Raw genomic sequence first — 24,006 nt, 5'->3', positions numbered from 1 at the left:
GGTAATGAAAAAAAAATGCACAGAGTTGTATTGAGCAATATGGATTCATGTAGTTATGCAAGGTACACCAACATATATGGTTCATATAAAGAATTCTCAATATTTTTATAAATAAATATATGTTTTGCAAATTTATAGTAGGTAGATCATTTTGACTTGGTCATTTTATAAGTAGCTCGCATGCTGGAAAAGTGTGTGCACCCCTGGTCTAAATCAAAAGTGCTGGTGGTAAAAGGACATGGATGAACAAAATCAGCACCAGACCTGGAATGAAACGTAAGAAATGGGGGGAATCCTCTAAGTCAGAAAAGTCGGAATCCAAAGTGTAGTGAGGTGGACAAATAGGAGAGAGAAGGTGCTCTGGTGGATGGACGAAGGTGAAATATCTAAATCTGAAAAGTGGGAATTGTGAAAAATGTACAGGGACAGAATAGTGGCATAAAGGAGCTCGGCAAGGCACGAGGCAGACACGGAGGAAACGCAGGGAAGGGGTTTGGGGCTGGGATGAGGGCTTAGATGGAAGGAACACGGAAGAAAAGACAAGAGGTCTTACACGGGGGGAACGGGGCTGGCAGGCGGACTAAGTGGGCTCATGGGCGGAGCAGCAGCGTCTTGTCTGCTGCCGCGAGCTTCCTGCTGGGCCCTGGTTTGTTGTTTGAATCATACTGTCACGAGGTGGCACTGTGGGGACAAATGCTGGCGTGATAGCGGAAATAGTGGACCTAGGTGCAGAGAGGCTCCATAGCAGGAATTACTAGTGAAATTCCACCTTTATTAATTAAAGGGCAGGGAGAATCAAAAAACAGGGAAAACTGCACGGCAAAGAAAACAATACAAAAATACGTACAGGCATGCAGTTGAAACGGAAAGACATAAGCGGGCAGGTTGGCATTGGGGACACACAGACACTGGTGACACGTGACTGATGACATGCGACGATGATCCGACAGCTAGCTGTAACAAAAACTGTGCTTAAATACACACACACTAATTGGTCAGACCTGCAACAGCTGGGAAGGAAACAATAGGCAGGGGACGTAGATTGGTGGACACACAAGGGGCACGTAAACGCAGACAGGTAGACACGAGAGGAGTTGAAACAGGACTTACACAAACAGAAAAGAACAGAACCCCCACCCCCCAAAAAAAAAAAACACGACCAAAACCCAACAGAACATGGCAATATTGTGATGACTCATTTTGAAAGTACTTTTCTGTAATATACTGCAGCATTCCGTATCACAATACATTGTAAAAACGTTTATTTTTAAGAAATTTCAAACTCCCAATGAGTTTATGCTGCCATTTTTCATCAATTCACAAAAGGTCCTATCAGTGTTACTATTCTGGATGGGTCAAATCTAAATGAAAATAGAATGATCCCTGAATAGAAATACATACTTTAATATCTCTTCAAGTTTACGGACCGCCACTGGAAACTATACGCAGAGTGAAATATTACGGAAAAAAAAGAAGGCCTTATTGTTGAAAGCCTAGTGGTCTTGGGGTCACGGTGATGTGCTAAGTATAATGTAAGAGCTGTCACACAGGCTAGACAATAGTGGCTACTAACGTGTCAGGTGAAAAACCTGGTACGACATGTGTCACTTTAATTCTGAAAGAGTTGCCAGTGTGGCCAGTTGTGTGTCCAGAGTGCCCCTCCAAATCCTCCTCACTTCCCCCCTAATCTGAAGGAAAACATTTATGTACAGATGCAGCTGCAGGGCGTGATACGGCAGCCTGACAGAAAACACTGATTTTTAGAGCAAAACTAGAGGAATTCAACACTTTAGGTCTAGGTCAGCGAGACATTCACCCTCTGAGACAACACTGATTTACAAGAGGACAATGATAAAAGGACAGAATAAAACTTGAAATAATCTAATCAAGCCAACTACAACTTTTTTACCCCACTATCTCAAACAAGAATTCTTTGTAATGAGACCTACTGAGTGGAATTTATAAAGTTAGACAAATTATATTTTTGCTACAGTCCTATGATTGCTGTAGACCACATTGTGGAGACACTTTTTACCAAATAATCCTAATTATTAGATTTGATGCTGAATTGATTATTTTGATTGCGATCGGATGATAAAGTATTTGGCATTGCATGCGCAAAATCAGAGATTAGCAGTTCTGTTATAATTTGCTTAGCGATCAATGGTGTTTGAACTGCTCATTTATGGGAATGTTTCAGTTCTCATTTACTCTGTGCTGTTAAAGAAAAGTTAGTCAAATAATTACATTGTTACTATATCCATTATTTGTCTCAATGCGATTTTTATTTCCCGTTTATGTTTGGCCAGTTGTTTAATGCGTTCAATAGGTTATTGATGTTTTTAGCAGTGCATCCCTATCAATTATGGGCATGGAAAAGATCAAGAAATTCTACTGTTTATGCACTTTCCTATTAATTTCTCAATGCACTTTCCTATTAATTTCTCAGTGAGGAAAGTTCCTTCTCATAATCCTGAAAACAATACGTTTTTCATCCATTCATCCATTCTCTAGAGCCGCTTATCCTCACGCGGGTAGCATGCTTGCTGATGCCTAGCCCTTCTTACTTCGGGCAGTAGGCCGGGGACACCCTGAACTGTTTTCCAGCCAATTGTAGAGCACACAGAAATGAACAACCACGACGCCACCGAAGGACAATTTAGCATGTTTAATACACCTGCCATGCATCTATTTGGAGTGCAGGAGGAAGTGCATGGAGAGAACCCACACAAGCTTGGGAAGAACATGAAAATTCCACACAGGAAGGCCATTGCACACTCTTAAATTTCCTTAGATTTGATTGGGTGTGTGAATAGTTGTTTGTCTCTGTGTGCCCTGCAATTGAATGGTAACCCGTTCAGGGTGCCTAGGCGCTCCTGCTCATAGACAGCTATCCCATGCATGCTGCATGGTGGCCCCCTTGCCCCGCGCTCTCCATACATACAGACACACACACACACACACACACACACACACACACACACACACACACACACACTCTAACGCGTACGCACCCACACACATCTCCTCCTCCTCTCCCGCCATGTAAAGGGTGTAAATTATAACCATGATCATTTTAAAAAGTTTTAACGTTCCTGATTATAATTAATTCAGTGACATTTATATATTTCAAAGTGATAGTCACATATTGTTGACACATTTATGAATGAAATATGATGCCATCCGCTCGGTGAGCACAGTTTGTCCACCTGCGCCTACTTCTAATCCACCAAAATCACATCCAAACCAACTATAGAGCATCAAGACCACTTTCAATGCAAAATAGACCACCTTTAGGGAGTTTAAAAATTTGTTGCAGTCTAATTTCTGTTACCAAACTTTCTCAGGGGCCAGCAACCATATGTACGATAGTATGCACAAACAGTTAGAACACTACCCCTAAAATGTTATACGAGCCCGTTCCAGCTGAGGACCATGGTCTCAGATTTGGAACTGATGATCCTAATACAACTGCTTTATACTTGGCTGCAAACCGCTTCAGTTAAACGTGAAGAGCTTGGATTGATTGGGACTGCCAGTAGTTTTCCTTCGTTGATGTTTATGGTTCAGAAGTGGCTTGACACATTAAATTCTACTAATGTAGCCCATATCGTGCAAATGGATGTGGTGGTTCTTGATGCACTGACACAGGCCTCAATCCCCTTAATATAAATCTCCTCAAACTTCTGAATCACCATTTCTTCACAATTATTTCAAGGCTTTGCTCATTCATGGTTTGTGTAGCTATTTCCAGCCCCGTTTTCGCCTTCCTCTTTACACTCAGTGAATATACATTCTTTGCATTTTTTAGGCCTCTTTGGCACAAATAATTAGAGGTGACCTTATCTAAGCTGTCAACTTGGTGTGACCTTTGTCTTATTCTTTTGTCAACCAAAAATTCTAATTCTGTTTTCAAACCTGCTTGCACGCATGTAAAACATACTATAGAGCGGGATGGAGGGAGCAATAAATACCCTCCAATAAATACTCATGTTTAGATGCATGCATACAGGTGCACTGTATGAGGTCCCTGAAGCCGACTCCAGCCCGGCCTTCATGCATTCTCCGGGTGATCTCTCTGTTCTGCAGCCTGCTCATAGTTTGATTCACTTCTGGTTGCGCCCTCCATCTGTGCCCCGTTCTGACGGCTACCGCTGCGGCTCTTACTGCACAGGGGTCCCTGGACTCCTTGAGTTCAAACACCAGGTCAGCCTTTTCCTATTTGTGACTAAGGCTCAGTGACTTTAGTGGAAGCTGAAGTGCATTTTTCCCAACTAGCCTTGCATTGGAGAAACAGCGAGAAACACCTTATAGAGGTGTTTGCAATGCTAACCATTTGAATCAGGTGTGTTTGAGAGAGAAAACTGGAAAACATGCAGGACACGGCCCTCGAGGACCAGAATTGCCCACTCCGGGATTAGGGTAGAGGGTTATTGTTAGGGTTAGGGGGTAGGGTTAGGTAAAATCAAAAAAGGCCCCATTACCAAAAAGACATGGGTCCGGCACAGGTCCTTTTCCATGTCCTGCTCCCCAGAGAAGCAAAAATAGGGTTAGGGGTTAGGATTGGAGGGTTAGGGTTACGGTGGGTTAGGCTGATTTAAAATGCACATCTATGTGTCAAAACTCATCTTATGTGCCTGACTGATCAATCTTCCTTGAAGGTGTTGAATAAAAAAAACAAAAGAAGTGATTTTTATCTTACTATTTATAGAACACACCCATACTTTTGGCCTTCATTTTTCTTTTGGAAAAAGTCCTTCTTATTTTGGGGAAATTACGGTGATCATTCATGCTTTGTATTTGTAATCTTAAATGTTTTTATGCTCTTCAGTCATCTGAACAAAAAGTCATGTCTGCATTGGTTTACTTTTTCATTATAGAATTATGCATAAAAACTTTCCCCTCACTTGGTGGATTTTGTGTTTTTATTGTCACCACTGTGGCCTACTATGTATTTTTTTCCCCTAATGAGCAACGTAAAAAGGATCAAAGCTAGCTGCCACTCACTGAGGTTTTGTGAAACCCTAGCCATTCCATAAAAAAAAAAATTCTGGCTACGCCCCTGCACACATAAGATGAAAAACTAAAAGTGATCGTGCATTCCAGTCAGTGGTCTCCAAATTGTGGAATGCACTTTCCTTCAAGTCTAATAGCTGCCTAACCTCCTCACTTCATGGACATTAGTTTAAAACATTTGTTGTAGTTAAGGTAGTAAGACTTAATTGTTTACCTTTCTTTTTACTATTAATGGCTTTGATTGCAACCATTTATGTTTTTCCTGTGTTAACTCAGAAATGTGAAAGTTTTGATTCTGTTTGTCATGTAATAAATGACATCTTAGGTAAAACATTTTATGATTGCTCTCTGTGCCAAATAAAATGTATTCATCCTTTTGATGATTTGATGTCACAGTATTTTGTATGTATTTAATCATTACTACACTACAATCTTCAAGATGACTTAGTAGCAAGATATATGATGGTTCACCGGCTGCTTCAGCATGCACTTGAGATTTGGCAATCCACATCATGTTGTTATTAATTTTGCTAAAGGCACTGATGTGTTTTAGTTTCCCCCCAATATAAACCAATTTGGGGTAGGATTTGGCTTATAGAACAACCTCATATTGCTGGCACCCCCCCCCACACCTCTTAAAAAAATACTGAACAGTGTTTAAGCTTTAACGAGGAAAATTATATCAACATTTCATATTCATTTATACGTATTCACGAAATTCACGGCCGCAACGAGCAAACCAGAACATTAAATATAATACTATAGCTAAAGATGCTGCTGGGGTGTTGTCCCCAACGACAGCTTATGGTGAACAATGTTCACATATATTTTTGTCGTTTTTCCATACTGCGCAGAGAATTTCCTGTGGAATGATGTGCTTCTAAACCTAAAATTTTGCTGTAATTTTTGGCATTAGTCTGACTATTTCCATTTGTTTGCATTCATAAAACTTCAATTCAACTGGTAAAGCTGCTCTCTCAATTTTCAATTCACAGTTTGACGATGATGGATTTGATTCGAATTCCAAATCATCAAAAGAAAATGATTACAACATATAAGAATGGATCGTTGTTTCCGGCCTCTGAGACTGTGGTTCCTGCCCCGGTCTTTGTTGGCTCAGTTAGTGTTTTTACTGACTTTTATGACTCCAAGGATGTAGAATGGAAAAACAAGAAGACTACTGTTGCCTTATTTAGTTATGTTGTTATCATTTTTTTCTTTTCTTTTCTTTTTTTTTTTTTTAGAAATTTAAACTCACTTATAGTGAGCGGAATTTCATTATACATGTAGCCATCATTGGAATTAATCATTTCTTTTTATGCGTGTCCTATAAACAGTTTAGCGTTTTGCTTTCGATGTTTTAACCGTGACATTTTTGAGCCATTTACACTTGTACAGTTGATCATAAGGAAACGCTTGAAAGCAGTCTAACCGACTTCAATCCAGTTGGGTTGGGTTTGGGAATTTTTGATTCATCGTTCTGCAATGTACTTGCTGCAGCGCTGACCTATATTTCATACAGACCGGCGCACATTTCCGGCAGCTTTCACAACGCATTTATCTTGCGCACAGTCTGCAGGAGCGAACCAATTAGGCCCGTTGGCGGTCACAGTGAGAGAGAGAGAGAGAGAGAATACCCGAAAAGCTCTGAACACAGGGTTTATCTTTTAAATAACTTATATGTGCAACCCTCATTAACTATTAGCCTTATTTTAAAAACGGTAATGCAGGACTTTAAATTCCTATAACCAACATTCTAATGCCTATAGATGACTTTACTCTGTCAAGGATCAGAATTAACTTGAATAATAATAATAATAATAATAATAATAATAATAATAATAATAATAATAATAATCAGGCCGTATGTGGGTTTTTTTTTGGGGGGGGGGGCGCTAATGCAGTTCGTGCATATAGTGAATTGTGTCAGCAAAAGTAAGTGTAAGCGAAAGTAAATAAACGTCCAAATAAGGCATACTTGCTTATTTAAACACAGCCGACATCTATATGAGCAATGCCGTCCGAAACCTTTAATTGTAAAAGTAAATACTCACACTCCTACTATTCGTACTTTTGCTAATAGAACGAAAATATTAATAATGTGGTACTAAATATAATGTTTGTTTCTTTGGTAAGGAACTCTACAACGTCATCTTAAGTAAAAAACTATATATTATAATTTTTATCGATTTTTTTCATTAAAATAATTATGGATTAATACTGGGCACCTACTGTACAGTTCCTCATTGTAGGGTTCTGGCTTGCGCTCTTCTCGTTGATACCAGCCTCAGAGGATAGTTGGTGTCTGACAATGATATTGTTGCGTGAGCGTTCCCGACATCACCCTCCTATCTAGCGGTTGCAATATTACGGTACTAAATATAATGTTTGTTTCTTTGGTAAGGAACTCTACAATGTCATCTTTACTTTTTTTTTAAATATAATTTCTTCCGATTTTTTAAATTAAAATAATTATGGCTTAATCCTGGGCACCTACTGTACAGTACCTCATTGCAGGTTTCTGGCTAGCGCTCCTCCAGTCGATACCAGCCTCAGAGGATAGTTGGTGTCTGACAGTGATAAATGAGGTCCTCTGTGCAATTTATGCATTTATTAATTAATATTACTCTCCTTTAATCCCGAGCCCACACCGAATAACGAAAAAATGGTAACTTTTCAAATGAAGTTATTTGTTCCGTTTATAAAGTAAGAACAAAGACCCCCCCGCCCCCCCCCCCCCCCATTCCGTCCAATTCGTTACCATAAAATAACACGCATAGACTCATACACGGCCGCAACACAGGCATCTGCATCATGCAAAGCAGCCCATCAGATGTGTCTTTGCAAACAAAGACGTTTCATGAAACGCAGCTGGAGCTTCTTTCTTATTTTCCTGAATTTGGGTGCCGGTCCATCCATCATGGCTGTCACTATCAACCCAATAACAGCAGACAACTGCAATTCCGATCGAACCGAAGCTGGATACGTGACCTGCGCCTACAACTAATTTTGTTGCTTCTTCTCTACCAACGCCCACACACGACCTCTCTCTTCCCAAAATGCTTTATACATATCAACACGCTTTTCTTTGAATTTTCTTTATTTTATCTCAATTTAGTTCTGGTGATGACATACTTTTGTGTTTTAGTCATAGAAAGTCATTCAAACGTTATCAAAACAAATTGTGAACTTTTTTAAAATTTGCTTCAGTTGCAAATACAGAGAAAAAAACAAGAAAATAAAATGCAACAGAATCCCACATGAGCTTGCGAAGGTTATCACTCGAGTTAGGCGATGTGAAGGTCAAGGACAAGAACAATACAGTAAAAAACTGAATGTGGAACAACAAATCCATACAGCACAACAATTAAAATTATACATATTTTTTTTATATATAATCCACAGTTTGCGTGTGCGTGTGCGTGTGTGTGCGTGCGTGTGTCTGTGTGTGTGCGTGCGCGAGTTGTCTGTATATTTTTCGCAGATCAGAAGGATAATGAAAAAAGATGTCCCTGTGGTCCGCCGTTGTATAAAAATAAATAAATAATTTAAAACAAACTTGGGGAGAGGCGTATTTGCTTCTCTTCTAAATATATTTTTAAATTTTATTATTTTTTTGAATAACAGACAACCGCTTCTTTTACTCGTCTACGCTCCCGCATTTCCCATTCTTCTGTGTTCATACTCATGTCTCCTTTCAGATCGCATTAAAAAAGCCTATACAAGTGATGCATTTTCCACACTTGATTCTCGACGTAGAAACGTGTGCGTGCAAGCCACTGGCAACAAAGTTGAGGTGGGGCACGAGGGGTGGTCACGTGGGTACATGCACCAGCGACTTGAAGCTCCACAAGCTGAATGAAAAAAGGTCCCTGAGCCAACCATGGAAGCCTGGGAAGACAAAGATGAGTCTGTGAGGATACGCAATTCAACTCCATCCCACACGCACACGCGCGCACACCTACACACACTCGCTTGCTCGCAAACACGCGAGCCCACGCACACACACGCACACACACAATTGACATGTATGCATGCATCTATTCTTTTTGACTACTGGAGACAAATAAATGTTCGATATTTTGTGGCCGAACTGACTGTTCTACGTGGACAAAATGCAAAATAACAACCCAGATATATACACAGCAGTCATCATAACCATCATAACGGATTGGAAATATTTTTTAGTAATGACCTCGTATTCTTATTTTTCATTAAAATCAAATATTTCTATATGATAATTATAATAAGGATTGTATGTGATAATCATAATACTGTATTCTGTAGTGCTTTTTCACAATGTTAATCAAAATATTTGATTTACTTAATTAGGAAATGTACATTGGTCGTACATTAATACATAAATGAAATAAGTAATATATAAAATAAAATAAACTATTTAATATCATTTGATTTATTTCGGGGAAAGTAGTAGAAATTACGTCTCTTTGCCCCATTTTAAGCATGTGAAACCAAATGTTTACGGTATAGGGTACTTTTTGCTGTGGTTTAAGCTACTTGTTTCCTGTTTACTGTAACTTCTGAACATAAATTTTTCTTCGTTGTGAATTAATAAACTACTTAAATAAGCAATACCCACTCATTTATTTTGATTTTAAAAAAGCATGACTAATAGCACAACTGAAACGTTTTTTTTTTTTTTTCCCAACAAGATCCATGTTGATCTCTTAAGGAAAGCTCAATGACCTTCACATAAACATCTTTAAACATTTCAGATTCTGGATTTGGTATACAAATAAATTTGCCTCCTTTTCCAGTACTCTAATAAAAACATTTGATTCTGTTTGATAAACTTAAGAAAAACTTATATAGCACATCCTGCTCAGCCATCATTTAAGCAACTAATTATGCAGTAATTTTCATCCTCATTCAGAAAATAATTTTGAATTAACACGGATTGTATACATGAGATGTGTTAGAATAGAATGCCTTTATTGTCATTGTACACATGTATACAAATAATGTGTCTATAGCTGAGCATACTGACTATACTGACAGGTCTATGCGGAAAACAGGAGGCTTGAATACAGACTCACTCGTGTATTCCATGCTGGTTAAATGTTATGGCTCTGGCTTTATTGTGCATGGAAAAGCGTAATATTTCTGCAGTCTTGAAAACATTTACTGCTGCAGTCAGCATATGCTCTCATTGCAGATGAAACTGGGGGAGGAAAATACACCAAGCTTCAATGCACCACATATAGTAACAACCCAATTATCATTAACAGAGATGTAATTAGATTAAATAACCGCCAAATACACAATGATGTTTATTCTAGTTGAAGGGCCATGTCGACATTTCTTTTATTTTTTCACATGAGGCATCACGAACTTCATTCGTAAAATTTGGGGTATTATCATTCAAAGAATGAGGCTGCTATGTCGGCAAAAATCATCCAACTGGATTAAAAAAAATGAAGCAAATGTAGCTCCTATTTACATATAAAGAGCTCTATTAATCAAGGTAAGTGTCATTACAGCGTGGATCATTGAGCAGTGGAGTGTGGGTGTTAAATAAAATTCTTTGTGCTTGGATGCCCACGGCATGCAATATATGTCTTGATTTGAAAACTGTCAGCAGCCGTATGAAGCTGATAGGGCTCTAAAGAGGAGGAGGTGTGGGGGTCGGGTCGGGACGTGGGTTAGCCTGATTTTTAAACAGATTGCAGGATGAGAAAAGATGGCGTTAGCGGAATAAGATGTGTAAAGAGGAAGCAGGCATGATAGTAGAAGGTGATGTCACCAGCGTTTTTAGCATAATTTTTCCCTTTTAATAAAAAAATCCCTAGTTTTTTTCAACATATTGTTACATGACTATTTCAAAAAGTTTGTAGGTTGATAATGAACACACCTGATTCAAATGATTAGGATCATTTTCAAGCTCCTGAAGAGCTTACTAACTAGCTACTCATTTGAATCAGGTGTGTTGAGGAGAGAAAACCGTAACACCGAGATACCAGACCTTTAAGGACTAAAGTCTGAATATGTCTGAATATGTGATAAGTGAGCCCCTGTGTTACGAGATTAATCTACTCCGCGGCTGGGTCATGAGGCGAATTCGCAGTATGACGGGCAATCCAAACCTATGTTAAATAGCTAATGCCTTTAGAACCCCAGATAAAAACATCATAATTTTACATACATATTAAAAGTTGGTACCAAAATAGTATAGTAAGTGCTACGCATTTATAATATACATGTATACAATCAGAAATCATCATAAATAAAAAAATATGGAAAGGATTTATTTACCTTTGAGTGCTGCTTGTTATGCCCATATTCCCTAATAGGGGTTATCTTCAGCATCTTTTCCATATAAATCATCTTCTTACTTCTCTCTTTAACATCACTAGCAATCTTGGGACCCATGGCTAACCCTTTAAACTTTGAATTAAGCAGTAAAATGCACTATAAATACAGTTTTGTAACCACTCACAATCAACAAAGCTTTGCCGTTCCACCATTTTGAAACAAGTGAGGCCCACCAATAGCAGATCACCATCTCCGTGAGGAGACACCGAAAAATAGCAGACCTGAATTATAGTGGCAACTGAAAATAAATGTAATAACCTAAAAACGCCTGCAGATGAAGATAAAACAACACAAATACTGTCAAGCCCCTAGGGTGATGAGTTGTTTTGGGCACAAAAAATGTCATAAAGCGGGGATGAAAAAACTTAGTATTCCTGGTCGGAATATGAAAATAACGGAAGTCAGGGACGTTGTAACTGGGGGTCCATATACATATATTTATATGTATGTATGAGCATCACTGCTTGGACCCATGAAGTGCAAGATCTACCAAAACAACATGGGATTAAGGTATGTATATTGCACTGACCCTAACCCTAGCCATTTTTGACAGTGGAAGAGAGTGGATTTCAGCCGCTATTTGACACCCTTGACTGAAGAATACCAAGGTTATTGATGCCATGACGTAACTTTGCTGTCACGACTGATTCCTTTGCTTTCTGCTATTTCAAAAGGTCACCTTTTCATCCCTGCAACATCACTTGGCAGAAAACAATTTCTTGAAGAAGTGTAATATTTTTATTCATGCTCAACTATTCTGAGACGTCTCAGCTGAAAAATTATTATTATTATGTTATTGCAGCAGCATATGGAAAAACTTAGTTTATTGCAGCCAAATTAAGTTTTGGAAAAAATGGACTGGACTGCCACATCTTCATTTCATTCTGATTTTATGGTATTACACAATTGAGCCCTCTGTAGGATGAAAACTTTTATTTCCAAAAGACTTGGCGTCCTTTTTGTCACGTTTCTTGCCTTTTTAGTTAGTGTTGATTTGCAGACTAAGTCTCCTTCCTCCGCATGGGACGGGACCATCGGACACTCACACCTGTTGCGCATCTCGTGACAGGGCTTTATAAGCTGACCGGCACTTACAAGCCTTTGCCGGGTTATTCCTTCGCCAAGCTCGCTTGCCTTCCTGTGAATCCCAGCGCTCTTGACCTCACGTCCTACCTTCTTGAGTCATCTTGATTTGTACTTTGTGCGTGTTATGTTTTCCGGCTTGTGAACTATTTCTATTGCTACTTTGTTTGCAGCCATCCCCTGTGGACTCACGACATCCTTGCTGCATTTCTTTCCCGTGGACTTTAGATCCAGACGTTCTCGTCTCGCTTTGTGTTGGTACTTTGTGACTTTGGTTTGCTACTTTACCTTCGGACTGTTTTTGTTTTTTCTCACGCCTTGCGCGCTCCCTTTGTTAATAAACTCTGTAACATCACCTCTTGTGCCTGGTTGGGGTCCATTCCCATTTGGGATGCGTGGGTTATTCGTGACACTTTTGTTCTTGTTTCCTGCTCTTAATTTTTTGTGTGTGTGTATATATATATATATATATATATATATATATATATATATATATATATATATATATATATATATATATATATATATATATATATATATATATATATATATGTGTGTGTATCAGGAACGTGCGGTCAGGCTAGGCAGGTGAGGCTTGTCATCATGACAAGTAAAAAAAAAAAAAAGAATTATAACATAAAATTTATATTAATATTTGACCACTGATTTTTATGTATGACTAATTTCAAACATTTTGTATCGTTAAAATCGCAGAATTTGCCTATTTCCTGTTCAAATACAGGGATGAAACGAGATGTGAGGCAGCACCGCGTCAAGCTTCACCTCTGAATGCGCAATCATCACGGACTGGGTTGATACGTGCAACTGGCATGTGCTACTTGCCGTATATCTACATGTCGCCAATATAATGTTTGCAGATACATTTTTTTATCTGATTTTCCACAGTCTGGCTAATGTCTTTAACCATTAAAGTTTAATGTTTGTTAATGGCATATTTGGTTTTGCTGATGGGAAATAAAACCGCTGTGAAAAGGCACAGGGTGAGGCAGGTATTTCTCTGCCACAATGAAGAGGGTGTACATGAGCAAACGACAACTTGTTGCGCTGTTGTTCTACGCAGAGGGACCAGGTGAGTCAAGTGCTATTGGTTTTGTATTTTTCGACGTCGGACTGCCAAAATGGAAGACGATTATACAGTGGTACCTCGGTACTCGACCGCCTCTATACTCGACCAAATCGGTGCTCGACCAAAAAATTCAAGTAGATAATGCATCTGACCTCAAACAGATTTTCGGTGCTCGACTAGCCGAGCCTAGCCGAGCCGAGCCGAGCCGAGCCGAGCCGACCCGAACGCGCTCCTCGGCCCTTCTCGGCCAGCGGGTAAGCGGCAGTTCAACTCAGACCGCCAGCGGAGTAAGACGTTTGTTCGAGTATTTCTTCCCGGATTTAAACTTTTTCGTGTTGCTCTAGCCCTTAATAATGGGTCCAAAGAAAGACAGTGATAAGGGGAAGGCAAAGAGGAAAACAATGAGGACCACTATTGAACCGAAGAAGGAAATTATAGCAAAATATGAACGCGGTGTACCTCGCGTCGCAGTTAGCTAGCGTCATCATGGAAGGAGTAACTCCCTCCCGTCCTCTCCACATCCATTCCTGTATGCCATCAACCACTCTCCAAAACGTAAGTAAATTATACAAAATGGTTTATAATGCTTTATTTATCTTTATCTTTATCATGTACTGCTTGTGCACATTTACTTGTGCACACATACTTTCCATTATTTCTTATGGGAAAATTGCTTTCGGTGTTCGAACAAATCGGTGCTCGACCACCACCTCAGAACGGATTATGGTCGAGTACCGAGGTACCACTGTATATCTAAGCTTAAGATTTTCTTAAAACTGGATTTCCAGTCAAAAGTGGACGTGATTAACACAGGTAGACCAACGCCAGCGCTAAACGGTTCACTTCCAACTATGGGACAGTAGATAATGCGTTCTTTTCAAACGGAGTGGTACACCCGAAAAAAATGGCTATGTGGCTGTCCCTCGAAAAACCATCTTTACTGCTTTCCGTGCCGTTTGTTCTCAACATGTAATAATGTCTGGACTAACACTGTCATGTTCCTATTGTGGTTTTGGGCTGGGTTTTCTGTTTTGCGCCGCCATGACAAACACAGGATATTGTGCATGGACTTCGTCCACAAATAACGGTAAGACACAAACAGTTTTAATTTCACTATTATATAAAAAAAGGAGATTAGACTAAGAATAATACATTAGAATATTTAACCCTGGAGAACCCACAGGGTCATATCTAAATTTTGGCCTTTAATATTCATTGTTTTTTTTTTCATGCTTTTCGTTAAGCAATCTATTAAATTGACTTAAGTGTCAGAATAAACGATTTAAAAACAACTGAATATTTCACTGAAGGTCAAAATTGAAATCTGTGGTTTTGTACACCGCTCTATACTCTCATTTATGTTGTATGGATTATAGAATTACGACGGCCAACACATTAGTGTTGCGTCGGTCAGCGGGTTACGTGCGGTGCGGGTAAAGAAATTCTAAATTCTCATTTGATCTTGGTTCAGGTTGGGGCTGGTCAGTTTTTCAACGAAATGCAGGTTGAACTATCCATCCATCCATTGGGGACACCCTGAACTGGTTGCCAGCCAATCACAGGGCACACAGAGACGAACGACCATTCACGCACCCAATCAAATCTAAGGACAATTTAGTATGTCCAATTCAACTGCCATGCATGTTTTTCTTGGTGAGTAGGAGGAAGCCGGAGTGCCCTGAGAGAACCCACGCAGGCTCAGGGAGAACATGCAAATTCCACATAGGAAGGCCGTTGCCAAGTGGATTTGAACCGGGACCTTTGAACTGTGAGGCGGACGTGCTATTCACTGCGTCACCTAGCCGCCCCAGGTTGAACTATTGCTGCTTATTATGAACATTATTTCTGTGCATTTGACTCTTGCGCGTCAGGGCGGGTTCCAAAAATAGAGGCAGCCGCGCGAGGTCGGTAATATTTTGCCGTACATGCAGGGCCCCGCATGTTGAAAATATCCTAGAAAACCGGAAAACCTTCCGGATACCGGCCGTTGAGGACTGGAGTTCAATACCTGTGGTGTAGAGCAAATGCAGATTTTTTTTTTTTTTTTTTACCTTTACATATCTATAATATGTACCGTGTGTGCGTGCGTGTTTTGAGAAGAATGCTGATGAGATGTGAAATGTGTGTGTGTTTGTACATACTCTGCAACGTTTGAGAGTTAGTGAGTGGAGCTGAACACTCACTGATGCACTTTGCTATGTATATGATGTTATCTGATACTCCTTCCTTTTTACTTTGCCCCTTGTTGGCTGCTTTTCTGTTGTGTTCTTCGGGTTTGTTGTTTCCATTTCTGGGACTCCTGGACCTTCATCATCACCACTACTATTTGGGTTTTCTGCTTCCTCATCATCACTGCTATCTGAGTTTTCCCCAATCCTTGCAGTATAATATGATGCTCACACATACCAATGGTGTATTGTTTCTTTGAATTGGTCAGTTTTATGTATAATCTGTAAGCAAAAGGTTTCTAAAAGTTTCTAGCATCACAACACCCAACCTGTCATCAATTATCACAATACTGCAAGTTGCATATCTAATTTTTTACTCTAAATGTATCAAATTAATTCATTTCAAAATGTAATCAGTCTACTTGAAAATAAAAAGACTGTATGTTGCTTGATGTTAGTTATAATGCATGAAATACAATAAAATGATAATAGGCTGATTTAAAGTTACATAATTATATATTTACCATACTTATCCACTGTATCAAATTTTATATGTATTTTTCCACACGGTTTTACTAAAACATAGATTATAAAATATTTTAAAAAATAACATTGCATAAACCCAGTACCTCTTCCTATTGACATTTCACACAAAAACTAATGTTATTGTTACCTTAACCTTTTCATAATTGGCAAAAACTTTCTGCAAAAATTACCTGCGCCTGATTCCTTGTTCATGGCAAACTTCAGAGCCCTCGATTGCCCGAATTACTGCCAACTGCTGGATATTACGTGTATTGCATGTAGCTAATTGGCCACATTGGGTTTTTAAGGGGAAAAAATGTCACAGTACTCATGTGGAGGGCTCAAAACCTCATGTATCAAATATGATACGTTTGGCGTTATAGGGGAAGTTACTGTACATCAATGCAGTGGTGGACCCGTCAGGGCCAGCAACGCCTTCTCTGCTGGCCTAATATAGCCTCACATTATCATAACTATAATAAATTATACTAATTATAATAACTATAGTAAAAGTCAATTTCATTTTAAAGGTATTTTTACTGAATATATATTTTAATATATAAAATTATTTTCCATATTTTGTTCTTTTCATGTCATATTATATCTATGTGGTTCCACTCTTTCTAAGTGCTGTAGTTTTAGTGTAGAGTTTTTAGCCAATTGGAATCCAGTTAACATGTGTCGCCAGGCATACTTCCTGTCTGCTTGAGCCCAGAAGTGCTTGAACAGTATGAAGGCTTCTTTGCTGTTTGCAAGGGCATATTGTGTATGGCCCCATATTTTGTTAGAGGGCTGCAATAGCCAATCGACCCGTAAAAACGCCTTCAAGAGCCCTAACGTAGAACTGGACTTTCGTGACTGGACGTTCACTGCAGGAAGGCGGTGCTACATTGATCCACCAACGGCGGAAGTCGTTAAAGAAAGAAACATGTTGCTCAACCAGCTAATGTTAGCGTTAGCGTACATCGAAACCACAATGGCTGAAAAAGAGCAAAACGGAAATGGGGTTGACTCGACTTTCAGCATTGCCGTCCATGTCAATACAAAATGATTTATCATTGGAAATAAAACGCGAAGACAAACTTTACAAACAAGTCTCGATAGGAAAATAAAAAGAATGGATTTTGTACTGAAATAACAGCCGTTTTGGGTGAGTTAATATGTTTTTGTCATTTGATTTCATTCATATTCAATTTGTCATGTTTGGTTGGGTTTAGTGAGTTTGTGTTTTTTTTTTTTTTTTCATGTTTCTGTTCCACTCGCGTCTGCCTTTATTGTCTGTGTTCTCGTTTATTTGATTTCGTCCACCTGTCTGGTGATACTTTGTGCTGTTTTGCTGGTTTGCCGGTTGGGTCCTGCCTCATTTCTTTGTTAAAACTTCCTTTTTTGAGTCACATATTTCTCAGTTTTCCTGTATTTTTTGGGTCTTCTTCCTTCTGTCATGTTCCTGTCTTAAGTCTTGGTTTTTTTTTTGTGTTTGGCAGTGCTCTTCTTCCGCCACGAGAGGGTGGAGTCACCGGCCACGCAGACCTGCGTCTCATTAAAATCAAGGGCTTTATAAAAACAAGGGCTTTATAAGCCGGCGGGTGCAAGGAGAGCAACTGCCGGGTTATTCCTTTGACACACTTCATGCAGCTCAGTGTTTTCTACAGCGGTCCCGTCTCGCGATCAACCTCTCGTCTATCCCTTGGTTTGAACTTTGATCGCGTTTTTGGTATCCTTTGTTGATTAATTTTCTTTGCTACTTTGCTCTTGTTGCTTTCCTCCTGACTCTGCTCCCTCGTCGCCTCCCTGTTCCTATTGGACTCTTTCTGGCCAGACCTTTTGCCTCTCTTTCATTTGGTACTTTGTGTTTTCAGTTGTACTTTGCCTTTGAAACGTTGTTTTGTTTTTTTCATGCTTAGTGTGCACCCTGGTTTAATAAACTCTATTAATTGGCTTTTGACTTGTGTGTCTGGTTGAGGTTCCTTGATTCCTGGTCCTGAGGTTATTCGTGACACCTGCCGGTACCAACTCACCATGTCCAGACATGACACTTATGTTAAATTGCCATTTATAATTTAGCATACAATCTTGTTAAAGCTTGCCTGCTCTCCGTGGAATTCATAAAACTTTGTGGACAAATAATTTGAAATTATTACTTTAAGTCAATAAGTTATTTCAAGTTTTAGCATGTAGAATGTTAAAATTTAATTGCTAATGCGGGTTTATTGATGTTTAAATGCTCTGAAAGATGGGCTGTGTAGCCCAGTAATGCATGCGTGTGTGAATGAGAGGTCCAATCACTGAAGCCCTCAGTATGAAATGCACGGACCACCACTGCATAAATGTATACCATGATTTTATAGGAATAGATTTTCCTCCGTGTGCCCACAGCGTTGCAGCTTATAGTCCGACAAATACGGTACTCATATTACACAAGATAATACCGCAACCCAGACTTAAAACTACCGTTTGTTTGTTAGACGGGTTCAGGTAATATGCTGGCATCCTACTGCCTCACTGACCACCTGTCTTCCGCAATGTGCCTGCCATTCACAAAACGCCAACGGGAAGTACATCGAGTTCCCGTTTAAATTAAATTCTACAAAATAATATGCTTCTTGGACACAAAAATAAAACTACTCATCATCATACATGTGTATGGTTTACGAGCTTAATCCATTCCATGGTTGGGATCGTAACGTGAATTTGCCATAAAGAATTTCACATGAGAAGCTAAGAGATTTACTCTCCTCTCTTCCAAAATGTTTATTGAGTGTTATTAAAAGGAAAGGTGATGTAACAGAGTGGTAAACATGCCCTTTCCAAACTTCTACTGGACGTGTTGCAGCCATGAAATTCTAAGTTAATTATTTGGCAAAAAACAACTATGTTTATCAGTTTGAACATTAAATATGTTATCTTTGTAGTGTATTCAATTGAATATGGGTTGAGAAGGATTTTAAAATCTTTGAATTTTGTTTTTATTTACATTTTCCACAATTTGCCAACTTCAACCAAATCCGGTTTGTATATAATATACATGCATACAATTAAATAACATCATAAATAAAAAAATATATTTACCTTTGAGTTGTCGATTGTTATGGCCATATTCCCTAGTAAGGGTAGCCTAGGCTAGGCTAGCTTAGCTTAGCTTTCTTCGTATTACTTGATTATCTCTGCTTCGTTTCCTTATAAATCTTCTTACTTCTCTTTTTAATATCAGTAGCAATCTTGGGAGTCATGGATAACCAATTCAAGTTTGAATTAAGCCCTAAAATACATATTGAATTAGATATTGAAAGCACTCTCACACGAGATCAAGTCTTTAGGTAGCCATGCGCCAACCAAGAGCAGACCGGCATCTTCAAGACGCCATCACGCGGACCAATAGTAGACCAGTATCTTAAGGAGTCGAGACGCCGACCAATAGCAGACCAGCATTGAAGTGACGTAAGCGGTGACACGTATATTAACATATGAGCGCACACTAACCACCATGTTGGACGTATCATAAGGCGAAAGAAATGGTGTAAAGTGGGGACAAAAAATGTCGCGGGCCACGTCATAAGGTGAAAAAAAACGTAAGGCAGGAATGTCATAAACTGGGGGTCCACCGTATTTATATGAATGAATGATGCATTTATTTTGCCCGTGTTTAAAAAGGCATTTTTGTCATACATCAGGTGAAGAAGTACAGTATGTGATCACACGTGCCTCCCCAGAGCACCCTAATCTTTTAAATTGCACATCCTTGGAGCAGACAAATAATTCTAAATGTAATGACATCTGTTGGAAACAATAGGAGGCGTTTGCAATGAACACACCTTGCATGTGCACTAATTTTGTAATGAACTTTTTCATGGATATCCCCCAACTGCTTGTCAGGATAATTTGAGTATAGGAATGAAATAGGCACGAATGCACTTACTTCACCCTGTTGTTGAGGCTGGCCACAGAGGTGTTTGCTTACATGTAGTGCCACTGCCCATCCATGCCCATATTCATGCCCATACCTCCCATTGGACCTGAAACAAGAGTGAGTAAAGTGTCTAACCTTCATTAGCTCCAACCGAACTTCACACAGTGCTCCATTATGCTTGCAGGAAAGTGCACTGCAAGAAGTTGGTAAATTGAGCTACATCAACGTGTTGAAAGTATTATTTTGAATTGACTTAAAGTCTAATTCCGAAATGGATATAAGAAAATTATTCCCCGCATTGACGAATGAAGGAGTCAATTAATTCCTAGCTAGCTAGGTATCACAAGTCTGTCTTAAATTCATGCTAAGTTAGCTAACGTTATTCCTTGCGTCAAGACAACCATATTCATATGTTGTATGAGCTGTCGGAGGAATTTGCAGTGAGTTTTAACACCATGAGACGATGATCATTTTGACAATACCGCGTTAAGCTCGTCTTTGGTGACAGATGGGACGGATGACGGACAGGGTTGTCAAACTGTACTGGGCTGCAAATGGGTTTAATCCGGACCCTGAGATGATTTTGTAAAGTATAAAAATGGACTGACATTTTTATTCATTTAAAAACTTGAAAAGGTTTAATGATTAATAGTAATGTTATTAATTTATAGTTAATAGTGATGTTTTACTACTGGTTTTAGAAAGTATTTAAAACAAAACTGAAGTTGTTGTTTTGAAGTTACATAAATGTATACCTCGATTTTATTGGAAAAGCTTTTCCTCCATGTGCCTGCAATCTTAAACGTGGTTCTAAAAAAACCCCCACCTTTTTCCCTATCATCGAGTTGTGGCCAAATTTTTTAATTAATCTACAGTTATTTGACAGAAAAATTGCACCATGGACTTTCTGACCTGACAAAGATTCTGGGATCTGTCCCCACCTTTTTCCAAAAATGCTTTCTAAAAAGTATTTTTAAAAATGCTTTCTAAAAAGTATTTTTAGGGCCAAAGCAAAGTAAACTCGGCAATTATTTTAGTATCAGTGACAAATTAAACGAACACTCAAAGTAAAAAATGGAACTTTACTACCAAAATGGACTATATTATATTAGTGGTTGTGATATTGCATAAAATGATGACGGATGATACATGTAAGTTCATTCTATTTTACTGAACCTTTCGGTGGCATTTGTTAATATCTGATGTTGATTTTTGCTCACGTCTTGTAAATGCAGTTTGAACCTTGGACTTACTTTTTCGTTTTTACTGCACAGTTTTTGGGACTCCAAACATTTCTGTCAGGACCCATAGTTTTTTAGTATTGTGAATCCTGGGGACTCAACAGTTTTCAGTTGTAAAATGAGCACTGTTCACATCAAGTTCACAAATGATAAGGAGTGGAAAAGTGTATTTATCTTTAATGTGAATCTCAGCAAATATCATCCCAAACATTTTTGTTTGGGCCAATTACAGAGAACATGCTTACCCCCAGGTCGGAGCCCCATATGCTGCTGTCCATCAAGAACAAAGCCTCCCATTGGTTGGCCTTCTGGACTGTAAGCTGTACCCTGACTCACTGAGAGAAAAAACAGAGAGGCTGTTACAGTATGTTAGCAGTTGATATGCAGTTGAAATGGTCATGTATTTGTCACTTTTGACACTTTCATGTATTTATCACCTTTGTCATGTAGGGTTTGTACTTTTGGGACAGGTTTGTTTCGTTGATGTATCAGTTGCCAAAGTCGCAAATATTTTTAGTTTGATTTATTATGTCATGATTGATGTCTGACAACATTTAAACTCTATGTTGTCAGTTGCATGATGTCATGTCAAGCTCTCAACCTGTCATCTTAAACCATTTTCTTTATAAGTCTAGTTTCCGAGTGTAGTTTGAGATGCTTACTGTGACTACATTGGCTTGGTCCTTGGTCCTGTCTGCTTCTGGTTCCAAATTATTTTTCAGTCGGATAAAACTGCATTTCACCTATTTATAGAGCCATTTGAACTTTCCCTGCAACTTTGACAATTTAGATTACCAGGCAGAAAACTACTGTATTTCTCCGTGTACAAGTCAACCTCGCTTATAAGTTGACCCTGTTTTTTTACTGCAATTTGCGTGATTTTTACAAAAATATAATATATTAGTCCTCCCATGACTTTAGTGGTTACACAGATCATGACTGTCCAATTAAAACACATGGTGTGTGTTCTTAAAATGATGAAATTAACCTAATTTTAGAGGCTTTTCTAGACTGTGAGGCAATGTGCACATAGACGCAAATGCTGAAACTAATGTTGGAAAAATAAAATGATTTCAAGTTACAATGGTTTATTTTTGACAATGAATGTGGATTTGTCTAAAAGCCCATCATTACTCTCTGACACGTCAAATAGTTTCACTCATTTTAATGAACAGTATGGCTATCTTGGACATGCTCTTTTAACTCTTTTAATGTCTTCAAACATGCTCGTTACTCTTCCACAGGCAGTCAAATGATTTGCTAATCGTTTTAGCCCCCCCCCCCCCACATACACATACACACACGCACACGCACACACACACACGCACGCGCACCCACACACTCACACGCACAGACATCCGTGCCACTGCTCTTGCATTTTTCGTCTTCAATGGCTTATTTAAGCACGCTTATTTAGGCGGCATTTGACGGAAGTGCATTTTTGCGATGTTCTTGTGCACACACTCTAAAATGGATACACGCTATATCAAATTTGGGGTATATTTAATCATTTTGAGCCTTGTAAATGACACAATATTACTTATTTTGCAAGTGAATGTTATTCAACCACAGATATGCGTTGATAAGTAACCCCCAATATGGGGATTGGAAATGAGGGGAAAAAAACTTGGCTTGTACTGAGAGAAATAGGGTAATTTGTTCAAGTTAGCGTAAGACAGCTAGAAATATTTTAACAGCATTCCTCATTTCAAAATAATTAAATAATGATTATATTTTATGGAATTATTTTATTTGTTTTATTCTATATGGACTGATTTTTACCTGCTCTGTTGGACTGGTCAATCATTGGCTGAACTATTCTCCTCCTTGCATTGATGAACCTGAAAATCAAATGTATTTCATGTAAATGGCAATGAAGTGTCAAATTGACAGCCACGGTTGGCTACTTTGTGCAAAACAAACAATTTCCACAGTTCAAGAGAGGATTGAACAAAATCAGGTGGTTTAAGCAAATTAATAGGCCTGTTATTCGGGAAAAAAATCACAACATATAATTTGGATTTATTTATTCATTTTTACTTAATTTGATGTTTCCGTTGTGTGATTAGCAAGTCTACCTTGATTGAACTGATTATTCTGTTAAATTAGTCAGGATCAACTCTTACATGTAGCAGACAAATAGGAAAATCATGCTCTGTCTCTTGGGACAACTAATACATTTATTTGCCACAGATACAATCTGGTGTATTAAAAGCTATCTATAAAAATAAATACATATTTAAATCTATTGATTTAGATTTAGTCTTGTAGCCACAGGCTATACGTGTCTAAATGGTTTGCCAATGTTTTCCATTAACACATCCCCAAAGGCACCATACTGAGTCTGAATTCATTGACATCTGAGTTAGAGCTTTCAAACTGGTGGACCTGAATGCATGTTACAATTTATTCAAGTCTGGAGAAATGCTTTTAAAATGTATGGTTTATTTATGTGGAGGTAAATACTGTACTGATGGTTTGAAAATGTACAAACCCTTAATAGTGCTTCATTATCGCTGCCCTTATTGCTCTATTACTGTTTTTTTTTATTGTCGACTTTATTATTTGCTCTATTGTTTGGAGTGTAAGTCTGTTCGGGGAAGTGAACAGAATAAGAATTTTATTGTGTAGTATTACGATGCATAT

At 38.7% G+C, this 24,006-nt stretch overlaps 1 protein-coding gene across 1 annotated transcript in view; it reads right to left on the bottom strand.

Moving 5' to 3' along the window:
* Positions 1 to 8,104: 8,104 nt before the first annotated feature.
* Positions 8,105 to 24,006, bottom strand: part of meis2b (Meis homeobox 2b) — a 68,694-nt gene continuing 52,792 nt past the window's right edge. Inside the window, exons 10-13 of the mRNA XM_088403749.1 lie at positions 23,143 to 23,201; positions 21,606 to 21,695; positions 20,129 to 20,225; positions 8,105 to 8,907 (exon numbers count right to left, since the gene is read on the bottom strand). Coding sequence (XP_088259875.1) covers positions 20,167 to 20,225; positions 21,606 to 21,695; positions 23,143 to 23,201 — 208 coding nt within the window. The 3' untranslated portion in view covers positions 8,105 to 8,907; positions 20,129 to 20,166. The remainder of the gene's footprint in view (positions 8,908 to 20,128; positions 20,226 to 21,605; positions 21,696 to 23,142; positions 23,202 to 24,006) is intronic.

The sequence above is a fragment of the Hippichthys cyanospilos genome, chromosome 20, assembly GCF_059441005.1.
Source record: "Hippichthys cyanospilos isolate Australia breed blue-spotted pipefish chromosome 20, RoL_Hcya_1.0, whole genome shotgun sequence".
Classification (NCBI taxonomy): domain Eukaryota; kingdom Metazoa; phylum Chordata; class Actinopteri; order Syngnathiformes; family Syngnathidae; genus Hippichthys; species Hippichthys cyanospilos.
The sequence above is the reverse complement of the archived record's forward strand: the minus strand, read 5'-3'. Positions and strand labels throughout refer to the sequence as shown.